This window comes from Phoenix dactylifera, chromosome 6, assembly GCF_009389715.1.
Source record: "Phoenix dactylifera cultivar Barhee BC4 chromosome 6, palm_55x_up_171113_PBpolish2nd_filt_p, whole genome shotgun sequence".
NCBI classification, from domain to species: domain Eukaryota; kingdom Viridiplantae; phylum Streptophyta; class Magnoliopsida; order Arecales; family Arecaceae; genus Phoenix; species Phoenix dactylifera.
Genome location: NC_052397.1, coordinates 14,514,127 through 14,539,360, shown reverse-complemented (window position 1 = coordinate 14,539,360; position 25,234 = coordinate 14,514,127). Strand labels below are relative to the sequence as shown.

Genomic DNA, 25,234 nt, shown 5'->3' with positions numbered 1-25,234 from the left:
TCAGGAAAATGGACCGCTAGAGCTCTATCAGACTGAATTTCAAGTAAGGCCTTCGTTGCCTGCAATTTAGAAATTCCCCACATTTTCTGGAAAGCAGAACCATATTTGCCTCCATCAGACTTGGCCAGTATATAATTGTCAGCATCCTGCTGAACCCATGATGTTTCAAAACATTCATTTAGTATCATTGAAGGAACTTCAAATATTTGTTGCGATATTCAAGAGAACTCGGTTGCCCGTATTGATTAGTGCAGAGCATGTTCAGCTGCAGCCTTCTGTAAAGCTCAGACTCATGTCTACACAATTTGTCCTTATTTGCATTTGTTAAGGGTATGTTACAATTGTTTCAAATTAACAACAACAATATATACAACAAAAAAGAAAATGGGAAAAATGGAAAATGACATTAGAACTACCTGTGTAGCTGAGGTGAAGATGGCTGCTCTGGTGAAGATCGTGGAGAACCCCCAAAGTATGTGCCATGTCTTTGCTCATATAATCCACTTGCTGGATTTCCATCATTTGGACGGGGTGCTTCATTGGTACCAGATAGATGCATTGACCCCAAGGATCCAAACTCAAGTGGTTCAGTTGATGAATCATAACCAACACCGTGATCAGGTGAATACACCATGAAAACAGGAGGAATTGTAGGGTTGGCTGGACTGACACCATCTGAACCTGCAACAGGTGGCCGATGGAAGGCATATGCCATATTTGTTGAGCCATGTGACGATTTTGTTGACACGAAGGAATTGTTCGGGACTAAATAGGAAGCAGCTGGCTCATGCCTTTGTGATTCCCATTGTCTGTCAGCATGATGTTCAGATGCAGCCAGTTGGTCAGGCCATGAAGGTGGCCTCTCAGCTTGGCTGCGCATATGGCTTCGGCCAGCAGCTCGTGTTTTTGAGTTGATCCAGCTTCCTTCTCTGTCACCGTGGTCACTCCGGTCATAACCATAATTTCCTCTGTGGTTTCTACTACTTGATTGTCGATCTCTGAAAGACATTGATTGTCGATCTCTGAAAGACACCTTCTGTGCAAAGAGAAGGGCAAAGAGAATCAGTTCCATGTCTTAGGCTATGCTCAACATTACTCAAATCTTAAAACATTCTTCTAACTTCTAAATGAAGTTTGCACGGTCAAAAAGCATTGCAGACATCAATATTCAAATGGATGATACAAATAGTGGTAAAAATGTCTCAAACAAAAAATATCTAAACAATATCACGAAACATGTATGGAACACAAGGAAACACAGGGTAGAACACAGCAACCAATGAAAATTGTTCATCAATGCTTTCTCGGCTGTTCCTAGTACTCTCAGCCACCCTCCAGCAACTTATTTCTTTTAATTTATCTTATGCATTTTAATAGTGTTCCCTGCATGTTTCCCAGTTTGCAGAAGCCTCTCACAATTATACATCCTCTGAAATTCCTGGTCCCATCAGAGAACCTAGCTTGCATAGGACAGACATCTTCCAGCAATAAATCTTCTAATTTTACTAATTAGAGTTAAAGCCTTGTTGCTTACAACCGCTATCATATTTCTATTGTTGACCAAATGAAAAGCACATTATATATGGTAAAAAATTTAGCAAACCAGCTCCAGTCTCTCATCTGCAATAGTTCCATGTTCCAACATAACTGCATCTTCTAATTGGCACATGAAAAAAAAACTGACAAGAAAGTAGTAACATAGACCTTCCCAGTTGTTTCTGTAATGGCTTCACTATATTATCCATTCCGCAATTGTATTTGTGGTGTTCGTTGAAAAAAACCTATTACCAATATTTGCATATATATATATATATATATATATATATATATATATATATATATTCCTCTGCTTCCTAAATGCAACAGGCTCCCAGGCCGAAGTTTAGAATTTCAATATGCCTGCTTCCATGATAGCGTAAAGTGGGGGTAAGTGGGGAAGCAGATTCAGGTGAGAGCAAGAATTTCCACTAAAAAATGTTAGAAATAATACTGGAAAAGCATCAGATGGTCATTTACTTACCTGGACGCAATGCATCAAAAATTAAGTTATAAAACAGTTTAGCATATGACCAAATGAGATGCAAATTAATATAAAAACAATTTACATAGAGATATAGGCTTCATATAAAAAATTGCCAATGATATAGTGAGATTTAAGAAATCCTAGAAACACTAGGCATGAGCGAAGTTTTGGAGATGTGACACATCAGGAAGAAGATTTCAGCAATAGGAGTTTGTCGCTGCCACATTTTCCTAGAAAGTTGCAACATTCCCAACAGCATAACTCAGATGTATTCAATGCTGAAACTAGGGAAACAAAACACACGAGCTTGATTGGAATCCCAAATTAATGTTCTTCCCAACATATACGGAGTATCTTTCGAATAGCCACTATAAAAAGAGCAAGACAAGCAACTTAGTTTTTGTGTTTAAAGGGATAACATGGATTAGTTCTTTGCTTCCATACAGGAAAGGTTTGACAAACATGGCGTTGCATGAAAACAGTATTTTAGGGACCATTATGAATGAAAATATTAAGGCTATATGGTCAATCCAGTTGGCTTGCCAAATATTAACATCAACCAATGCTAGTAAGCAAAGAGAATGGTACTGTAGCCACATGATTCAGATATACAATTATTAGGAATAACCAATGGCAAGAACAAACCAAAGGAAAATCTGACATGCAATCTAAACAGTGCCCTAACTTGACAATTTAACAGTTAGTAGTCAAATCATCAAGCATCAACTCACAGTACTTGAGTACCCAGTGACCAAATACCTTTCCGGAGTCCAAGACCTTGGACACAGAAGATGCAGGCACAATGTTGACTAACTTAACAATTAAAAGAAAAAAGGTAAACTGGAATACTATCAAGAATTCTCATAGGAAGAAGGTCATGGAGATGTTAATACGCCTTACCGGATTTGGCAAGTAGGTCCCAGTACCACCACGATATCTTGGTGCTTCATCCCCGTAACGCTGGAAAACACCGGAAGTCCTATCAGGAACTGGTTGGATAGGCATCACAGGAACCAGTCGAGGCCCGTAGGTCATGACCTGTGTAAAATTTACATTGGCAGAAAGTGGTCTGCCAGGACCATCCAATGGAAAATGACCTTGTAAATTTACCGGTGGCGCCGCAGCAGGAGAAGGGTAAATTAAAGGTCCATGAAGATGGGTGTCTTGGCAGAACCGTCCATAGAGAAGGTTTTGCAAATGGCTGGCAAAATCACTGTTCAAAATGTCAGACTTCTCCCCTAAGGGCTCAAAAGCAGCACCTCCTGAAGCAGTCAAACTCAAGGGGGCTTCAGCTTGATCCAGGTTCCTTAGTGAACCAAAATTCTGATCAGATGGGCTAATTTGACAATTATCAGCTCTTTCATCATGATCAAATTGCCTTGCCAGTCCATCAGAATTTCCAGTATCAGATGTGAAATTATAAACTGGAAGCATTAAGAATGGAACTAGTGGACCTGTAGGAAAAAATGTCATTGGGACCAATCCAGAATTATCCACTGTTCTCTGCCGTGAAGTACCAACAAGCACCGGTGCAATCGGACTCATTGAATCTGATCCACTTATATGTGCTGGTTCATAACCATGCAATTGATGGTTGCTAACATGTGAGGAAGTCAAAGAAGCAGATCCTGCAGTTCTCTCAGATATGTCACTACCCATGGTTGATAGAGGAATCGAATCTCTGCTGTCATCCTCCACCTCCACAGAATCATGATCGGATGAACCCTCAACTTGCCACCCACTCCTTGCCTTCCCATGGAGGGATGTTAGACCTGCAGAAGAGAATGGTTTTCTTCCCCATTTGTCCCTTGCTGATCTGGATACCCTAGAAGTAGATCCATCCCTAGAACTTTCATAGCCAGGCTTGTTTCTTGAAGAATTAGCCTGTGACACAGGTGAAAACCTCACATTTGCATTCCTAGCATTGGAGTCAATATCATTCACTCTACTTGCTTGATTTTGGAATGCATCAATATGATCTTCTCTAACTGGTTCTCTATCCTCTCTTGCAAACTTATGCTGACCTTGCGATCCAGCACCACTAATACTGCCTCGTGATGAAGAACTAAAGTTAGACCCACTTGGAGTCGACTGTTGCTTGCCATTGAAATGAAGCATCTGGGAAGTTCTATTTTCAGGGTTAAACCCTCTGGTGGATCCAGCATCATCTTTCCAGAAATCTTGGTCACCATCCTCTGTGTTCAATCCTGTCATGCCAGAACTCTCACTTACAGACTCAACCATGTCATCATGGTTTGAACTAAGGCCAGCAGGATGGTAATATTGGGACAGAGGTGATGAAAAAGGACCTTGAGGAAACTGCATATTGGAACCCCATGAGGGTCCAATCAAAGACAGATTAGTGGGTACCATGCCTGCCAAGTTTCTCTGGACATATCCCATTGAAGCTAATAATGGAGATATGGTTAGAGGTAGATGAGGAGAAGCCAAATGCATTGGCAGCTGAACCTGTCCATTCAAGTTATGTAACTTGGATGATGCAATCATATTTACCAAATCCTGCTCTTCCTGCTGCATCTCCAATGCCTCAGATGCGGAGGCAAGCTCTTCCCCTATAGATGAGAAGTTCAAATCATCATGATAACTATTTGAAACACTATTTGCATCTGAACCAGCTTCAAAGCTTTGATGGGATGTGATGTGCCTTATTGATGTGGGATCATCAAAAGAACTCATACTATGACTGCCTGTAGCCTCAGAAACCAAGTTCCTTATTCTTCTGCCAAAATCCAACCTTGCCGGAGTATTCTGGGTTTTTGTAGTTTCGACTACTCCATTAGGCCTTCCTTGAGACAAAACCTCAACAGATGCCTCTGTCAGTTCAGGACTGGACCTTGTCCTTGCAAAGTGAAACCTGCCTTGTCCTTGATCGTTGACAGAACGTTGAGGCCTTAATATTTTCTGATTTTTGTCACTCTGAACAGATCCACTTGAGCTGATATTTCTTTCAAACTGACCATAGACCCTGGAGTTCATTTGCACACCATTATTTTTCTGGCTCTGATTGTGAAAAGGTGTAGAGGGATTGTTCATCCTGTATACATTCTGAGAGCGCTGGCTAATAGAGTAAACAACCTCAGATGAGGGGTCTTCATGATCATGACCACTTTCAACCACATGCTCATGACCATCTTGCAACACAGAATTTCTACTATTCTTGATGCTCCCATTGTTTCTGGAACTATTTGATTCTTCAACTGGAACAGTTTTTAAGGTTCGCACGTGCCGCAAATTTGGACAAGGAGCATCAGGACGATGGCCACTCCCATGTCTTTCCCATGTGTTCATGAAAAACTGATTCACTTCAGCAATCAGGTCTTCTTTTGGACAGTCAAGTAACCTGGCCAACTTTTTGGCTCCAAATGCAAAGGCACTGCGTATTCTAAAAAAGTTTCCTGACAAAAAAAAGGGTTAGATGTAAAATGTAGCAGACATATATGCCTCAGTATAGCAACATGGCCACATATAACAGCACTTAGTATCTAGTAAACAAAAAGATAATATAATTGAATCATGCATAAAGATGTGCACATAGTCATGCATGACAATTTACATGCAGACATGACAAACATGCATAAGCTGGAGAGATGGAGATGTAGGTGGCAGACATCATTCAGTTTTTGGATTCTCTGAACTTAATAAAAAAAATTAAGGAACACTAGCACATAAAGAACCAAAATATGTCTCTATGGAGTACAACAGGCCTAGGGTGAAAGAAAGACAACAGTCAAATGAAGCCAATTTAACAAACTTAATTTCCCCAAAATCCTAAGAGACAAACGGCAGTCCAAATGTTGACATACAACTGATACAGTAGTTGTCAGGAAAAAAATCAATCTGACAAAGTTGCTCATGAGCAAGTTCAGTTCTGATTTAAGGTTAGACAATATGTAATCAATAGATGTTCAAGAAATTCTTCAAAATTGCACTGAAGACGGATACAAAGATGCATGTTCTGTGCATGTGTCAGGTTTGCACATATGCATGCTAGCATGTTCATATACACCATTTCTAGAATGAATGCCTTGGTCTAGACAGGAGGCATGGGCACGCCGAAGCCTTGAAGCTCTTGCAATTGCAACGAACAAACTGCAGGTGTCACCCTGCCAGAGTGCTAATTTACTAAAAGACCCAGAAGATATATAGCATGAAGTTTGTAGCAAGTACTGTCAATAAATATAACCTGTCATCATGGATTGAACCTGTCAAAAATTTCAGATATCAAGTCTGACACTGGATGTATGATGCTAGTAAAGGAGGCCTATTCCCAGTAGAAAGAAATCAGATATTGTTAGTGATAGGAGGGCTTCAACATTTGATGAAGACTTTCCTTTGTCGTGGTGGTGTTTTTGGTTGGGTGAAGCGGGAAGGTCATGAAGAATTGCTACTCAGAATCAACAAGAGGCCGTTCGTTTCCAGCATTATCTTACCAGTCCTAGAGGACTTCACAGTTCCCTATGCCCAATTTGGCTCAAGAATTTCCTTGTCAACTCATAAGAAACAATGGCACTAAATGAAGGATAACAACGATATATGACAGTTAGGGATGGAATTGGGCCCGAGTTGGCCTGAGGCTCATCAGGCCAGCCCGACTTTGGGTCGGGCTACAGACTAGGCTCAAAAGATTTTGGACGGGCTTGAACTTATATAGAGCCTATATGCTTTTTAGGCTTGGCCCGGTCCCAACCCGAGCCCAGACGAGGCCCGAAATGAAGCTTGAATTAACCCGGACCTAGCCTGAACTCTGGGCCGAAAGGAAGCCCGAACTTACGTACTTGTTTATGAACTACTTAAAAATAAGAATGCTGCTTTCAATTGTGTTATCAATTTGCTTTTCTGGTAAACATGTTTTTGATCATAAGATGATTGCTAACATGAAGCTATGGTATTTCATCAAAAAAATGTGAAGCTACAGTACGAAAAATTGAAAGATTAAGCTTCAATCAGGTTTGGGCCAGCCCAATTTTTAGCCCAAACGATAATTCGAGTTGGCCCAATCGGGTTTGGTTTCGGCTTAGGCTCGAGTTGGGCTTAGGCCAGAATTTTCCAGAAGTTTTCGGCCTATGCCTAGCCCGAAACCCAAAAAAAAAAATTGGGGCCAGGTTTGGATAGGTGAGTGGCTCAGCCTAGCCCAGCCCATTTCCAGCCCTAATGACGGTACAATTGGCACATTAAATTTAGCCTAGTTGCAATCGTGAAACCAAGACAAGGCCGATAAGGTGCAACAAATCACAAGCTATATATTAAAATGTATCAAGTGGACAATAAGCACATTTTTTAATCTACACCGAACTATGGTAATGCCTGCTTATAAATGAAAATAACCCTTGAACCAAACAAGCAAAGCAATAGCAGACAACCTTTTGATTGAAAATGTGCATTAAGAATGTAATAGTACTGATAATGAAATGACTTAGACAGGCATCATGCAATGTCTCATTCATTTATAGCCATTTCTATAGAAATAGTTAATCATTCTAATTATTTTTGCATATCTAAATTCCACATTAACAATGGCAAACCTGTATACGACATGTAAGTTAGCTTGTTTTATATTTGAAAACTCCATAATTTGATAGCAATTTGGCTCCAACTTATATTAAATAACTTATACTATTTTACAAAAGCAGTACTTGCTTGAAAACATCATTTCCTTGTGTAATCACACACTTAACTAATAAAAGCTAATGAAAGCGAGGGATAATTTGATTGGCCCACACTATAAAAGGTCAGCTACTTTATGGACCCTTGTTACTATAATTCTTGTTATAGGCCCCATCCTATGTTGCCATCTTTCCAAATATTCACCTCCCATAAGTTCCATTCTTGATATCTCAGGTCTATCTATTTGCTCTCCTAAGGATCATCATCCAATTATTCTTTCACAGAAGCAGCCATGCAGATCAGTTCACAAACATTTCATCCTCAATAAATGTAAGCCTTACACATTGCCTAACACACTCATGTCTAACCCTCCTTTCCCTGCCACACATTCACTTCAGCATTCTTACTTTTGTCATGATCATCTTATGTGCTTGAATCTCAGCGCCATAAAACATTTTGATCCATTGACACTTTGCTGGTATCACCAATGCCATACCAAATTTTCCTTGTGTTTTGCAGGCATGTGGCAATCATTAAATACTTAAATGCCCTTCTTCACATTGTTCACCAAAGTCCATTCTATTTCAAAGATCTTCACCTCTCAATCCTTCAAAAAAAAAAAAAAAAAAAATCAGAACAGGTTTGCTTCTGTCCAAATGTACAATGGAAAAAACATTAATGCAACGCATTGCATTAAGTATACAATCTGCCTCTTCCATCCACTTCGACAATATTAGTGTAGAATCATATTTGGAGTCATGCCATAGAAGAATTTCTAAGGGTTCTCGTGATTCTTCTATAAAGTAGGTAATAACCCAGTTCCCTTACTTGCATAGATTAATGTATTAAGCCTCGATCAATACATAGTCTGGAGTCTGCTTCAAGCTTTATAATTATATTTTGAACAAGGAAACTGAAGCCATGAAGGATGATTTCACAACTGAATGTTATGACTTTAATTTGATGGCCCTGTGGTAGATTTCCATCGTGATTTCTCAATTTATCTGCCATGTTTGACAGATTATTTCGTAAATAACTTGGCTCTGATTTCTATCCAGCTAACACGACAAAGAAGGATCACATTAGACACCTCTTTGACATCAAATTAGACTCCAAGTTCATTTCCACTACAAGCATTCCAAATACTCCATATTGATTTTGATGAACTCTAGACAATTGGCCCCAAAAAGGTTCTAACTAGTATTCCTATTTGCATTCAGACCAATTCTCGTCTGACTCTAATTTTTTGCAAATAAGAAGCACCATGGCAATATTGATAAATTCTAGAGGTAACTTGCAATAGCAAAGTCAGCCAAACCGTACCGAACCGCCTGATTCGGCCCATACCGAGCCAACTCGGTGGGGGACCGGGTCGGTTTGGTTGTTAAAATCGGGACCGGTCCGGAACCGTCCAAAAAGAGCGAGATCCGGAACCGAACCGACCAGAACCAGTCACGAACCGGCCGGTTCCGTTCGAACTTGGTGCGAACAGTTCGGTTCGCACCGAGTCAGGCCGGTTTGGAACCGGCCCCCCTCCCCCTTTCCTTCTTTTGCTATAAGAGAATGTTGGGAAGGCCCAAAAAGTTTCTCAGGCCTTCCCAACATTTATTCCCTTTTCTAAAGATCTCTTCCTTTCCTCCCACAGTAAAAGTCACACTAATTCAGCACGATTAAAAAAAGATTCAAGCATAAATAAGGTATGCTTCTTCTTCCCTATCTCATTTTCTCTATTTTCTTGGCTCCAAAAAATAGCTCAAAATTGGCAAAATAAAGAAAGATCATGCCAAAATTTTTGATTTTGTCTTGATTTTATGATATGTTGTAGATCTATAAATGATCTATATAATGACATAGAAATTTTTAATTTTCGAATTACATATAATTTTCAAAAATTAAAAATATATTTTTGGATTAAAAAATAAAAAATTAAAATTAAAAAATGCTAAATCAGAAGCGTATTTAGGAACATGTAAGCTACTCTTCAGCAAAATTTGGTGTATGTTTATTCAAATGTTGATGCAATCTTGCGCACAGTGGTCGAAACCTAAATTTAAAAAAAATTGAGAAATATGTAGCCTTTAATTTTTAAAAATTAAAAATATATTTTTGGATTAAAAAATAAAAAATAAAATTAAAAAACTACAAAATCAAAAGCTTATTTAGGAGCATGTAAGCTACTCTCCAGCAAAATTTGGTGTCCATTTATTCAAATTTTGATGCAATCATACACACAGTAGCTAAGGCCTTAATTTGAAAAAAATTAAAAAATAAATAACCTTTGATGCATGCCCACAGGCCTAGAAAAATATATATAGCATTCATTGTTAGGTTTTACAAGGATCTGAACTGAAATTAATTTTTTAAAATATTTATATTTAAAAATTCTTTTAAAATTTAAAAAGTATTTAAATATATATAATTAATACCAAAACTTAAGAAAAATTAGTAATACATAATACATATTTTAGAAGTATTTTCTGAAGTATAAAAACATATTTTTTTAAATTTATGATATTTAAAAATATATAAATAAATAAAAAAAATATGAAAAAATAGTATTATATATTAGTAAGGCTACAAATGGGTTGGGTTGACCCGTGACCCGACCCGACCCGAATCCGAATTGGAGGCTCCACGTGGCTGGGTCGGGTCTTAAAATTGAGCTCGTTCTATTTTTTGGGTCGAATCTGGGTTTATTGAATCTTAACCCGACCCGGCCCTTTTTTTTTGGGCCCAATTTTGGATCGTTTACCCAACGACCCGATCCGACCCCAACCGAACCTGAATTACCCATTTAGTCCTGCAGGCCCACAGGCAAGTAGAGGCTCAGATTCGCCTTCGATGCATCATTCCTCCTGCACCATTTTTCAAATGAATGGCTACAGCGGTTGTCTGTAGACCAGCAGACCATCCAAGCTGCCAAGCCATCGTTACCCAAAAAAAAAGCACAAGAGGCATCTAAAGAGCTTTCATCATCACTGCCTCCACACACACGAGAAAGAGGGATTAGAGTTGTATCTTTCACGCGAAAGAAGGATCCACCTACCTTGGTGCAAATCCACCATCAAATCACCCACCGCAAATATCTCAAAGCAACCAGTGGATGATCCAACAGCCGCCAGTTGCGAAGGAACACACAAGCTACCGATCGCATATTTATTTCTCCCTAAAGCTTTCATACCTAAACAAACTATTAGAGTTAGGCATTTCTTCGAACGGTGAGAATGCATGCTATGCTCCTAAGAGAAAGATTGATGATCCATTGAGTTTGATTGCCCGATGGTTGAGATAGACCAAAAGGCAAAAAAGAGACGTTGTACTGGTGAAGAGACGCGAGAGAAAGTACAAAGGGAAAAAAATAATTCCGACACGAGCAAAAATAATAAAAAAAACTGTCACAAGAAACCGAGAAAGAAAGAGGCAAGAAGAGGACAAAGATTTCTAAGCTTTTTTCCCTATTTAGGGCAAAATGCCTCTTTTAACTTAAAACATAAAATAATCATCAATACCGGATAATATAATTTTCACAACTGATTCTTGACTAATAAAAAATTGGGTTTGCTTTCTTAACAAATTCTGACGGAAAATTTTCATCTTTTCATCGGTGGGAAAGTTCTAAGCTTTCTAGTAAGGACTTGATCCGACCCGGACCCGAATTTTTTGGGTCGGGTCCGAGTATATATGGACCCAACCGATTTACACCCCCATGTATTTGATAAATCGGATGTATTTTCTAAGGTAAAAAAATTATCTTCATCATAACGAAATTTTGCTATTTTTAAATAATTGATAAACTGGCATACTCGATAAACTTGCAGGAATAGAACCATCAAAAAAAAAAGAAGCCAAAACGTGACATTGGTTGGGATCATGGGCAAATGCTCTCGAGTCGGTACGACTGAAAGTGCAATTGGTACAACAAAGAGTTCAAGGAGTAATCGGCTTGAAGCAGCACTTAGTAATTAACCCGACATATCTATGCGCCGAAAATGCCCACAGGAGGTTCTATCAAAAAGGGTTACCAAGAAAAAGGCGGAGGTAGACCGCCGAGCGGCGAAGTCACCTTTCTATCACTCCAAAAAGGCAGAAGAGGTGTTCGCTTCAGATGACAGCACAGATCCAAGCTGCCATTCAGACGAGCCTGGATGATCAGTGACAGCAAAATGAGGTGGCCAGGCATAGGGCTCGATTTGGGCCCTCATACTACGAGTCGGATTTTGGTTATACGTGCAGTAGGGCAAATCCAGAGTTCAAGAGGACCTCTTCATTCAAGAAAACCGTTAGCAGAGGCGGTGGTTGTATTGCATCTATACTGAGGACTTTTGGCAGTAAAAAGAAGTCATCTAGGAAGATTTCATCGAGAGCCACCATCCATGATTTAGATTCGCATGCCTTGCCCAACAAGGATTCGAAGCAGCAGAGGACTGACACAATGCTGAAGAAGGATATGTGGGAGCTATTGGATCCTACTTCCACTTCAGTCACATCTCAGCGAATGTAGCAAACAATATGTACTATAAGTGCCATTTTCTCCATACGAGCTGTCGGTCCCTATGTAGATCCTCTAAGACAGAAGGACATATATGGTAAGCTTCTTGACAATAATAAGGAGAGCTAGAGAAGTGGATTGCCACATATAAGAGCAAATGGCCCACATATGGACTGACGGTGATGTGTAATGGTTAGACCGGTCCTACCAGGCAGAGCATTATCAACTTCTTGACATATTGTGATACGAAGACTTTCTTTCATAAGTCGGTTGATTCTGATTAGGTGCATGACACCATGTATGGAAAAGGTGAACCACTTGAGTCATTAGAAGTTTAAGATTTGAATTGCTATTGATCATTATTAATCTATAATAAAATGAATGAACATAGGGAGAAAGGCACTAATAATGCATGCACTGCCTCATCCAACACCAAAAATTAGAACAGAAAACAATACAGGAAGCAAAGATATAGATGAAATTAGGGACCAAAGAAATTCAGCATCTAATGAAAATTTCCAAAGCTTAATTTCCCCCTTGGTACAACTTACAGGTAAATTCTAATGAAATTCAACATAGCATTTTGTTAAGTGAAACCATCACAAGCCATCTACGAATTAACAGAAAATGTATGTGGCAAGATAAAAAAAATGGAAGGAGGAGATAATGTGAGGTGCAACCTTGGAAAAAGAATTTCGAAAGAAAATGGAAGCAAGTATCGGTCCAGAAAGGAAGCAAGAAGAGAGCAAGAGATGTGTTTGTGTTTGCACATTAAATACATATTTAAGATACTGGGAGAAAATAGAGAGATCTAATGGATACAATCACAGAAGTATTTGAGTGATTAAAGCATCTTATATTGATTTGACCGAATAGTGTATTTCAGGAAAGTTGCTCTCTTTATTTTACACAGTCAAATGCTCTTCAAAAAAAAAAGGAAAAAACTCAAAATCACAAGAGATCATGTTCAGATACCTGGCAGGGTGAATGATTTCATTTTAAAATTCCAGTCCACACCAAAATGTGAGTTCTCCAAAACATTATAAGCAATTTTGTAATTAGTTAGAAAAGAAAAGCAAAATCTCTCCTTGGAATTGTACTTCATGTTCTAAAGAAATAACAGTCAATTATTGCTTGAAGGAAAAAGCAATCCACAAAACAATAAATATCAAAAGTTAAATAGTGAAACTCAAGTATTGGAGCATTTTCTACGTAACCATACCATCAATTAGAACAAGTTGTCACTAATAAAGGTTAATCCCAATTCACATGCTAGTTTTTCATACCTTTGCTGACACTGCGCCCGAGATTGTTGTTTGTCCGTAGAGGATCAATAACATTGAAATGCTTAGAAATAAAAGGTTGGCTCTGGTTTTCTTGACCACTTGGCTTAACAGCATACGCTACACTCAAGGCATCAAAGGGCTTACTTAGTAACAATTCACCACCATCCTCCCGAGGAGGTACCGCTGCAAGATATTTCAAGGACAGATGAGAACACACATTTTATAAGAGTTTTCCTCCAGAAGTTGCAATAAATCATGACAACAAAGTTACCAGTCATATCTGGGAGTGAACTGACAGGGACTGGACCCCAGAGGCTAACACAAAAATTGTCCCAGTCGAAATTGCTAAAAAATTCCAGAAAGCGATATAAGACCTGTAATTGCATGACCATAAATATTGTTAAATTCAGAGAACACAATAAAATGAAAAAATTACAAAATAAGAAATTAGAGTTACCTCAAGAGGTCCAGAAAAAGAATTATTAAAAACATGAAATATGTAAAGAACCAACGTCTCTAAAGCATATGTAGAAATAAGCCCATGATGAGCACCCAGTATACGACTTTCATAGTAACACCACGCCTTGATCAATATAATACTGCGTTTGAAGAGATGATTTTGATTTATCAGATGGTCAATCTACAGTAAACAGATGCACATCAGTAGAAGGTTATACAAGCCACTTAAACATCAGACTTCATGCTCCTAAAATAAGTTCAAGAGATGAACCAGCAGCTCACCTGTTCAAGAAAACAAAGTGTACATAACCCACCAACTTGATTAAAAGATATGTCTACAACAATGTCCTCTACAAGACACTTTATTATCTTTACCTGCACATAGATATGAAAGAAGGGCAATCAGAAAATGCAGAGATGTCTAAAACAAAGTATGAGAGCTGTTCCAACACAGAAAAAGCTATGAAAATTATCCTGATTCTCAATAAAGACAAAAAACAAGCTTTGAACATCTACATGTCTTCAGTTGCATAGGAAACAATTTGCAGAAAGCAGATGCAAAACCCATTCCTGATAAAATGAAACAAGACAAATTGTCTGCAAAAGGCTTCTAAGATTAATTACAGGATATAAAAGTATACAACCATAAGTAATTTACTCTAGAAAATAAAAATCATTAGTTAACGTTTTAATATCAAGCATACCTCAAGGCATTCAACAAAATGAATTCCAGTTTATGTACAAACGAGCCAATGATGGAAACCAGGAAAAAAAGAGCATCAAGAAATAATAAGGAAAAAAATAACATCTGCACTTCTAGGTTGAGGACTTGGAATGTATTCCATCTTGTCAATAATTCATCACAGCAAATTGGTTCAGTTTACTGGAGATTTTGGTATCTAAGCACCTGATTTAATAAGCAGTACGGTAACATAATGAAAGAATATAAAGACAATATTTACAAACATCATAAGCATCACATTAGAAGACAATAGGGGACAAGAGAAGTGAGTTAGGAGGTGTCCCATGGTTTTAGCCGCAACAAAGTGGTACTTCATACTTTTTTGAAGCGAGATCTAACTCAGAGGAGGAAGTAACTTTATGTTCTAGACAGGATAACTTGAAAATATTAGTTGGGGAACAAGTGGATTAATTAGATTCTTTAACTGAATATAAAACCAAACAACAGCACTCCGATTTAATTTCGAACATTTATGTTACTGTGACCCAGCTTGGAATAACCATAGAGAAACTAGATAAATCATAGCATTTTGGTGCAACATTGGCTAGTCGATTTTTATGGCATGATTTAGGGATTGTAAATATCCTCATTTCCAAACAGTCATGCACAAGGTAACAATGCACTTCAATGTCCTCGGTTTATTATTACAGACAAAATGATTGGCTATCCAAGACAGCATAGCCAAACTCATTCTTTCAGCATATCACTAAAAGAATATCATAATAATCAAATACACTCTTTTATTATGCATATCTGAGTTGTTGAAGGAAAACATTACAAAAAATACATAATCATAAACCCATAAATTTTAAGGACTGCACATCAGAATGAGCAAAAGCCAATGAAGTAGTATTACAATTTCTACCCGGAAAAAAAGAACTAGTATTACAACAATCTTTCAGAAGAAATGGAATTGTACGATTGTCTATGATGGTTTCCTAATCACAAGTTTCACATTATAGCTCAGATAGGAAATTAATAGGGAACTAGGAAACTAATTGTTTCAAACTATAAGGTGGAAAAAAGTGTTGGAAATAAGATTGTAGAATATGTCTAATGACTCGATCAACTAATTCATGGCTAAGAATCTTTATTAGAAATTTTATGTACAAAGTAGCGAAAAACATAAGAAAAAAAAAAAGAATGTTTTGCACCCACTCTAACTCCAAGGAAGGTGTAGCTGCCATTACCCGCGATAAACGTAAAGAGAAGTGTAATCTCAACTTGCAGTCAGCATATCCCTCATCATTCTTTTCTCGTCAGGCTGACAACCACTATCACCATCAGCTTTTTCACATCCTTTCACATAAGATGTAACTTCCATATATGTTAACATAGGTCTTTCCCTCAATGACAATTCAACACAAATCCAAATAGCTCTCCTAACTAAGGTTTCCTCAAACATTTGTTGCAACTACCATATGAGTCAGCTTAGCACCAATTCAACTTGAGCAACTCTTGCACTTCTTCTTATATATATATTTCTAAAGCTGGCCTTTCTCAACAGACATCCACCTCCACAATATCTGAATATTTGCCATGCTACTTGTGCTTAAGACTTTTTTTCACAAAATTCTCATATATGCATCATAGACCTTGCTACTGTTTTATGAAATCTTTGGTAAGACATAAGAGCATAGGCTATCATGAGAAACAGGATAAAAGCCATACATTTCAGTAACTGTGCTGAAATATACTTGATATGTCTTTTCTGTGTTTCTAATAGATCTAGGATAACAATGATGATTGCCTGACATCCTCTGGGCTCAAGTGCATCTTGAAAACGATATCACCTATGTCTCCAATAAGATTATAAGATACATAAACTGTGCTAGTCCAACTAAAGTTGTAGACCCTTGCACTCATAAGTATTCTCCCATGTTTCAGTGATGCACTGAACTATGTTCTCATCTCATTAAACAGCAAGTTGCTAGTCATCAGCCAAGGGAATGGATTAAATTTAAGTAGACTTACTCAGTCAAAAAAAGACTCACTAGTCATATAAATCAAAGGAACATTAATTAATGAACCAAGGGACAAAAGCATATCCAGTAATATTTGATATAGCAAATGGCCGTCGGTGAAGTTTGAGTAATAAGTGGTTTGCATGCTCTTCACTTTAATGTGACAGTGTCATGATTGGAGTTGAAGGATCAGATCAACACAAATACCAATCTTTAGAAATGGTTTGATCACAAAGATCTCAGGTGCAAATAGTTCTTGCACATAAATGACGGCAAATGACAGAACTGAATTATTGCTTAATGAAAACATCATTATGTAGCCCTCTCTGAAAAAGATTTGCAAGATCAAGATTGTTATTTTCATGATAAAGTGTGGTCATGAACACCAGAGATCTTGAGCCAATAAACCACAAAAAAACAATAGTATGAAACTGAAACAAATACTGTTTGAAAATGTTTATGGGTTTTAAAGAAAGACATACCTCTGCCTGAATGTACTGAACTTCTTTTACATGAAATTCAGCATTCTCACTCTTCTCTTCGTTCTCTAGCACATAGCGCACCTCATTGGCCCATGTATCCTTCAAATTTTCATTATTGCTAAATGCAGTCAAGTCAATATCTCCATCAGGTAGATAGGTCTTGAGAGGTACTGACCCAAATGTGAAAACCTACAAAACATCACAAGTCATAACCATAATTGTAATCACACATCAAGACTCATCCCAATTTCCATGAAGATTAAAATGACAAATCAACAGGAATACAAAAAAGGGAGAACATAGGGTGGAGAAACAGTTGATAATACAAGTTTAAAAAAAAGATAAGAAAATATTTGTCACTAAAATATATTCATGCTATCCTTTATAAGGACATTCTTGCTGAGGGACTATATATGCTTTCAATGTGAACATATGTAGGATTTATACTTCCGAGTCACTACACCAAATGACAAATCAACAGGAAGACAAAAAAGAGAATTCAAAGGTTGGAGAAACAGTCGATGATACAAGTCAAAAAAAAAAAGATCAGAAAAGATTTATGTCGCTAAAATGCATTCATGCTGTCCTCTATAAGGACATTTTTGCTGAGGGACTATATATGGGTTCAATGTGAACATATTTAGGATGTATACCTTCCCCTTTATGGTTCCATGTCTAAACAAACTGACTATGCATTACATCTTCTATAGCTAGATCAAAGCAGTTTTTTGTTAGAAATATAGTATTAGAAACAAAAGCACAAACAAACAGGGAAAAAAAAAAAGATTTTTATAGGCTAACATAATATTTGAGAACAAAATGCAAAGAACAAATATGAGGACACACACCCGTAAAATTTCAGCACTGAGAAGACAAGAGTGATCATTCAACATCACAACTCAGGCCCTTAACAAGAGCCAAAAGCTGAACCAACCCTTTGGCACCAATAAAAATGTCCTCCATCCCACTAAATGTTTTCACAAGACTTCAATTTCTTCATTAACTCTAGAATGCTCGCCACTCAACAGTGAGGGAAAGGGCCAATCCTTTCCTTCTTGTCCCATGAACTTCTATCAGTGAATTATATCCCAAGGGTTCTTAAGGCTATTTTAGGAATTGCAAAACTCTCATTGGCATTCTCTCGAACCCAATGGTATTCGCAAGATGCAATTACTATCAACATACATACTTGTTTCTCCAAATCATCACATGTGAAGATTACCCCTATTACAAATAAAACATCTGAAGAATTGGATTTTTCAGAGGATCCTCAACTTCCAAATCAGCTTGTCTCCATATTATACAAAAACCAGTAAAAAACCTAAATGACCTCAGCAAGAGATGCCAATAAGCATCTTCCTACAAGGCTTATCCTTCTAGCTGAAGGCAAGTTAAAACAAGCAACTAACACTAAACAAGTAAACATCACCATGGGTTCCTCTCAAGCTATTCACAACGGTTCAAGCATCAAAAAACACAATCCTCCATCTTTCAATACATTAAATTAATCGCATATAGCCTACTTCTTAAAGGCAAGGTAAATGTTGGAAAAGGAAACTCTAAAGGGGCAAAACCACATAATGGTTTAGCGATCACACGAAGAAGACAAATTTCTTACATCATTCTAGGAGGTGACCTCTTGTAGTTACATGCCCAATGATTTTGGGCCAACCTTGTAGGCTTGTAGCGCCTCACAAACTCTTGGACAAATATCTCATTTAGGGAGTCTTTCTTCCAAAAATTTTGAACATAGACAATGGGTTATATAAATACGGCAGCTTCCTTCAAAATACACATAAATCCTAAACTATGTGAGGGTTTAAAGGGGATTTGAGCCTAGGTCTCATGGTACAATCACTGGAGACAGTACCAGCTTGGTCATCTAGCATCCTCTAAAATTTTGCTGAGAGAAGAAGAGCCTACCAAGTCTCAGAGACTGCACCAGCTTGGTCATCTTACACCTTCTATAGTTTCATGTATCAAGGGTACACCTGAGGGGTATTTGAACCTAGGACTTTTTGGAACGACCACTGGAGACTATACCAGCTTGGTCTTCTGGCACCTTTCAAAATTTTGACTACACAGAGGAACAGAGAGAGGAAGAGCCTGCCAATTATCAAAAAGTGTATCAAGGATACACTAACTAGACACTATAGGTTTTTAAATTTTTTGACTGCCAATGCTTTTGCACATGTGTAATGGCATTATATTGGACAACCTTCTTGACAATTCCAAAAGCATATTATTATCAGCTGAAGCGTCACCATTTGGAACTATTTTGAAATAATTTTCCAATTAATATTTAGGGCAAGTGTAGAGACGTTAGCTTCTATAGCATTTCAAGTTTTGAACTAGATTAGTGTAAAACATTCAGATACTTTAGTGAGGGTCACCACTTCTTTTCAATATTTAGTATAACCAGAAATAAAGTAACTTTCTACTGCAGAGTATCATTTACAGTCAATTTCAACAAGTACTCAACATATTATTTATATTTACATATACATCTATCATTTCCTTATCTTCCATAAATGTGTTACCCGTCCAGTTTTCAGAGACTGAATTGATTAACACTTTGGGATGCCTTGGTACTTGGAACATTACCTTCTGTCGAGGCAAGAGTAAGAGATAGTGAGGTTTTAGTGATCAGACAGACTACAGTTTCCTAAACCCTTGGGACTGTTCCCCCTTAAAAAAGTTTTCAAAGTGGCACTTGACCATAAGGATCTTATAAACCAACAGCCAGCCACCTCATAAAGCCTTTCAATGATTCTTACTTTGTGTAGGAAGATTCCTGGGTTCCTCACAAGAAGGGAAGGTACTCCATTTTACATGTTGTGGCCACAGGGCCACCCCGCACGTATCAGATATTGATCAGAGACAGCTTGCATACGAGTCTAATACTTCAAATGGAATTTTTAAAAAATAAAACAAGGCTTTAATATTTTCAGAATGCACTGAACACTTTCCATATACTCATGGAATATTTTTTGGCTATTGGTGCGCTAACACAATCAAGCAAGCAGAAATTGAACCGAAAAATGCATCTGATGTTGAAGTAGCCCTTTAAACCCATAGCTCTTCTCTTCTATTTAAGCAAGAGAGTGGAGAAAGGGACAAATAAACCAGAAGGAAGTGGCAGCTAGCTGTCGTGGGGCAACAGCAGCATCTGGAGCTCAACAAGCCCAACAAGATGCCAGCAGTGCAATATCATCCGGCATCCAGCAGGTTAGTTTTCTCCCATGCTTTATGCTTCCTCCAAAACCCAGATGATGCTTTATTTTTTCCCCTTCTTCAACATGAATTGAGGTCCCTTTTTTATGGATGCCAGAATTTCTCCTCCATGAGATATCACAAATGGGAGGGTTTTAAACTTTCATAGTTTTCTTTTTTCATTTGGAAGGTGCTCAGGTTGCGGGTTTCATGGTTTTCTTTTTTCATTTGGCAGGCAGTCGGGTTGCTAATCCCAATTTTATTGAAATAATATAAAATTGGTGAGGATCAACAGGCATCCCCTTCTTTTACTGAACCACAAGTACAAGAATTCCTTTTCTTATTTTGATGAAAGTCAACATTTTGGTGACAAACATGATGGATGTGTTATTAAATGATTAATCTTAACCTTTGCAACATTGATACTGGTATACAGAGTATGAAATATGTTACTGTGATAGCCAATTATCCTTTCTAGTTGTTCTTTTACATATTTGCAAAAACTATGTATTCATTTGTCGTATCACAGTCTCTGTTATCCCTTTTTAAAAGATTCATTGCATCAGTGCATGTATATTGTGCCAGATCTCTATTTCATGTGCATGACAATACTTCATAGACTCCTCCCTCTTTCTGCATTTCATAGGGGAAAAAATTGAGCAAATATTAAACAACTGAGATAAATCAAACAGATTGAGATTGGTATTACAATTTAGGGCTATAAGTAGCAAGCCAACTAATTCCTGATTAATTTATTGGGTGCCTTGATAACTTGCTTAAGTTGTAAATTACTAGGGAATACAATACTATAAGAAATGGCATGGACAAAGCACTACATGCAAAAGGCCCCTCCACATAAACACATTTATGCATGCTAGTCCCATATAATCAAAAGTGTGAGACATTATCCTTGGAGTTACATAATAAGCATTATCTGACCTTGCATCAATACTGATTACAATATTAGGCCCATAATCTTGATCAAACATTAGAGAAACCATTTCTCCATGATGGCATTTTTATTAAAAAAATATATATACTGGTCTGCTACATCTCACTATCAAGTTAGTTCCATCAAATCTTGTTTGACAGACTATTAAAGTTGTATATAATGGGCTAAGCTAATATCTCGACACATTCGTAATACTTTCATTGAAAAAGCTTAGGAATCTGTTGTTAAATATCGTATGCTTCCCTAAAAGTAATCATATTACGCAATGTGCTGTGTTATAAATCATTTTTGAACAAGCTGCTAACTATGGAAAAACAAGTGAGCATAAGTGGAGCAAGCATACGACACATCTTTAAGTTCCAGTGACAAGAAAACTTTGTATGCAAGAGCAAGATTATAATAGTTCCAGTTCAAGTATACATGTTCTCAGGTTAACCTATCATATGAGACAATGCACTGCCATTATGATAAATCGGCATTCTAACAGTAAAGTATCATCACTATAGTCTTCAATCACCTTGCACTTATATCAACTGTAATAGTCACCCAAGCTCACTACATATATGACAGTTCTAGATGCAAGAAAATGAGCATCCAATTCACCCATGACTAGCACATAGATTTCATGATTAAAAGAAAGATCATGCCATAAATTCCTTGTAATGTAGCAAATAAAAGGTAGCATGGTTTTGAGAGGGCAGCAATTATAACTCAAATAACTCAGCAAAAAAAATGAAAGCCCCAAAGGGACTACTTTTCAATGTCCTACAAGCACAACAGTCCCAACGATGCAGCAAGAAAAAGCAAAGCTGAATTTTAATTCAACCTTAGAAAGACAAGACAATCAATATAAAAAATAAAAATACCTGACACTTCTCAAATATGTATAAATTTATGCCTCCCCTAGAAGGTTTACGAAAAAGGAATTATACTACATTTATGCCCCAGGAACTCTGTTAGTGTTACTAAGCCCCAAACGAAATGGTCTTCTAAGGCATTACTGCAGCTGGCACTAGCAAGTTTTCGCCCCTTTGGAGAGGTAAGTATCTCAACTGGCACAAAGCTAGCTGGCCACAAGGATTTAGTTGCTGGTACATACCAATCCATGGCATACAATATATACTGTGCCCACTAAATTCAGAAGCAGCAAAGGGGGTCGTTACTGCTAAATCATGCATGCTGATACAACATGAAATCAACCTGCATTTTTATTAATAAAAAAAAGAAACAAGAGCCATTACATAGTGAACAAGCATGTGATGAACACGGCACAATATAGTAAAGGTTTTCTATGAGGCCAGCTCGCGACAAACATGGATACAGCGAGCAATATTTTAATCCCGGTCGGTGAAAGGTTAATATGCATTCCCTTGTCCACCACAACAACCTTCAAAAATTTTCCATGCATGGCACCCCCTTAGTGCCACCAACAAAAAAATATCCAAGTAAGCAGAGATTGGTAAACAAAGTACAGATAACACCTTTCAATGTGCTGACACACTAGAAATAATTGTCTCATAGATCTCCCGTTTTACCTTCTCCCAACTCCTACCCCTTCCCACATGACTTTGACAATTTAAGCATGATTTCTACATGGCGCCTTTTCTACATTCTTTTAAAGATATGCCAAGTTTTGTCACCTTCAACAAAAAGGCAAAACTTTCACTCACCATATCCAAGGATGCCATTATCCACTTACTTCAATATTCCTAATGAAATCACAATCATCATAAATTAATGTTGCTTTCAAATAGCTTCACAGCCACCTCTAACTGCCTTTCTTCATCATGCTTCTTATTGTCCGGTACTAGGATCAACAACTCAATGATACCAAGATTGTATGATGACATATAGCTGATTAATTTTTTTGCAATGAAACTACAGAACTTAAAAACCTGAGAAATAACCACCTATGAAGTTGGGGCTATTTTGGCTATGACTCTTTTCCATGAGACCATGACCAAGTTGATTGACTTCATGAGGAAATTGTCACATATACTTGATTGTGATATTAATGGCTAACTGGCTATTATGCTAGCAACTGATGTACGCATAATAATGTAACCTGAAAATTATATGATTAAATGAATGGGGAACAAAATGCAATTGATGCCGACAAGTTCATTATATTCATTCTACTGACTTATTTGGTGAACAAAAAAAAAATCAATGTGCAATTTTGATAGTGAAAAAATAAATATAGGACTGCTCAACCATGTGCTTTCCTTCATGCAGCAGAACTATAAAAAGCATCATGGAACCATTGAAAATTTTGAGCAACAGTCTCCCTCTTTTCTTCAACAACTAGAAGCCGATTATAAATGCAAAAAGCACTGAAGCAGACCAACCTGACAGGAGAAGCACTTCATTATGAGACGCTGGACATAGTTTGCTACAGCATTCCTACGCTCCTCTGATGGTTGATTGGGCTGAATACGTGCAATCAGCTCTCCAGTTCTCTCTTCGGCCGTGGACCATCTTTCTGCATCAAGGACTCGGGTCACATTGGCTACTTCATTGGGCAAAAGGCCATTGGGCAATAGGCCACTAGGCTCTGCCCAGCCTTCATGCTCGCCCATGCAGGGCTACTTAAGGGTAACTAACCCGTGCTGTCTCAGATGCCACCTCTCCCACCTCCTTTGATACAATAATCTCAGGAAACAACTCTCCGTGCAATGGAATCCAATACACTGTACGTGTAAAGTTGAGAAATTAAAGTCGAAACAATACGAATGAAGGTACTTGAAAATCTTCGACCACAAAACAAGAACAACTTTTTCTATTTCCTCAACACCAAGAAGCCAGAATTTGAATCCCAAAAGAGGCGATCACATGGACCTCAAAATTCCGGGCTTTAGGCATCTAAGTTCTTCTGAAAAGGCCCAAACTTGCAGCATTTTCTAGAGAATCCAGTAACCCTAATTCTACTGCACCACTCCAATCAAAATACCCAACTTCTAGAATCTCCTCTACCGCCGTAAGATAATAGACGAAGGAAATAGGAATCGAAACAGTAACCACAAAAGAACCGAAAGCAAATCTGAACCCAAAAGAGATCTAAGTTCTCGCCTTTCCCGCCACGCCCTTTAATCCAACCAACGGCCAGTCGATCCAGGCCCTACCTTCGAACAACCCAAGAAACCTCGACGCCGAGCGCTCCGCAGCGAGATCTGTCCAACGCCGTCGAACTGGACCGCCCGATCAAAGCATAGAGAAGCCCTTTTATCGCATCAAGCGCGGAAACCCTAGCGGCAAAGGGTATGGGGCAAAACCCTAAATAAATGCAGCGGCTCCACCCACAAGTTTGCGGAGGAACTCGAGCTCTGGGCGAGGATTTCCACTGATGGAATGTCGAGATTGGCGATCGAGAGGTGGCCCGAAAGGTTTATGGGGATTCGGAGAAGATGTAAGTAAGAGAACGAGAGAGAAAAGAATAAGAAACCAAATGGGTGGAAAGGAATAAAGGAGAGAGAAAGAAGAGGAGAGAGTTGGTTTCAAAGAGCTAGGTTACGATTATCAAAAAAAAAAAAAAAAAACTAGGTTACGATTGACCCAAACGTTTGGAACACCATCATGTCTTAGGTCATATATTTGGCTTCTCCCCCTTCCTCTCTTTGGTTTCTAGTTTTTTACATCCCCAACCAACCAAAAAAAAAAAATCATTAGCTCAAATATGATAATAATTTTAGGAGAAAATATATTTTATATTACCTCATCATACGGCCATATATACCGCCAATCATAGCTATTTATTTCTAAAGTAATGCATGGAAATGCATGCTTGATGAATGGGGCCTATAAAAATGAATGTCTATGATTGATTACATCTATGACCATCTGATGCGATATATTTTCTCCAATTTTAGAAATTCATATTGGGTGGCTTTCTATTTTTATGTTGGTTGGGAAGGGGTAGATGAAAGTTTAGGTTGCAATGCCCTTACATAGAATGTGAGGTATACCTAGGGTATAAATGTATTTTGAGATAGGGGGAGGGAC

At 37.9% G+C, this 25,234-nt stretch overlaps 1 protein-coding gene across 1 annotated transcript; it reads right to left on the bottom strand.

Annotated features, from left to right (window-relative positions):
• Positions 1 to 193: 193 nt before the first annotated feature.
• On the bottom strand, positions 194 to 24,765 carry LOC103710172. Its single transcript, XM_008795798.4, has 8 exons — positions 23,584 to 24,765; positions 17,071 to 17,259; positions 14,165 to 14,257; positions 13,881 to 14,063; positions 13,695 to 13,797; positions 13,424 to 13,606; positions 2,924 to 5,439; positions 194 to 1,036 (listed from the first exon to the last, which is right to left on the bottom strand). The coding sequence occupies exons 1-8, from the start codon at positions 23,812 to 23,814 to the stop codon at positions 413 to 415; spliced, it is 4,122 nt and encodes a 1,373-aa protein (XP_008794020.2). The 5' UTR covers positions 23,815 to 24,765; the 3' UTR covers positions 194 to 412.
• Between the last annotated feature and the right edge of the window lie 469 nt (positions 24,766 to 25,234).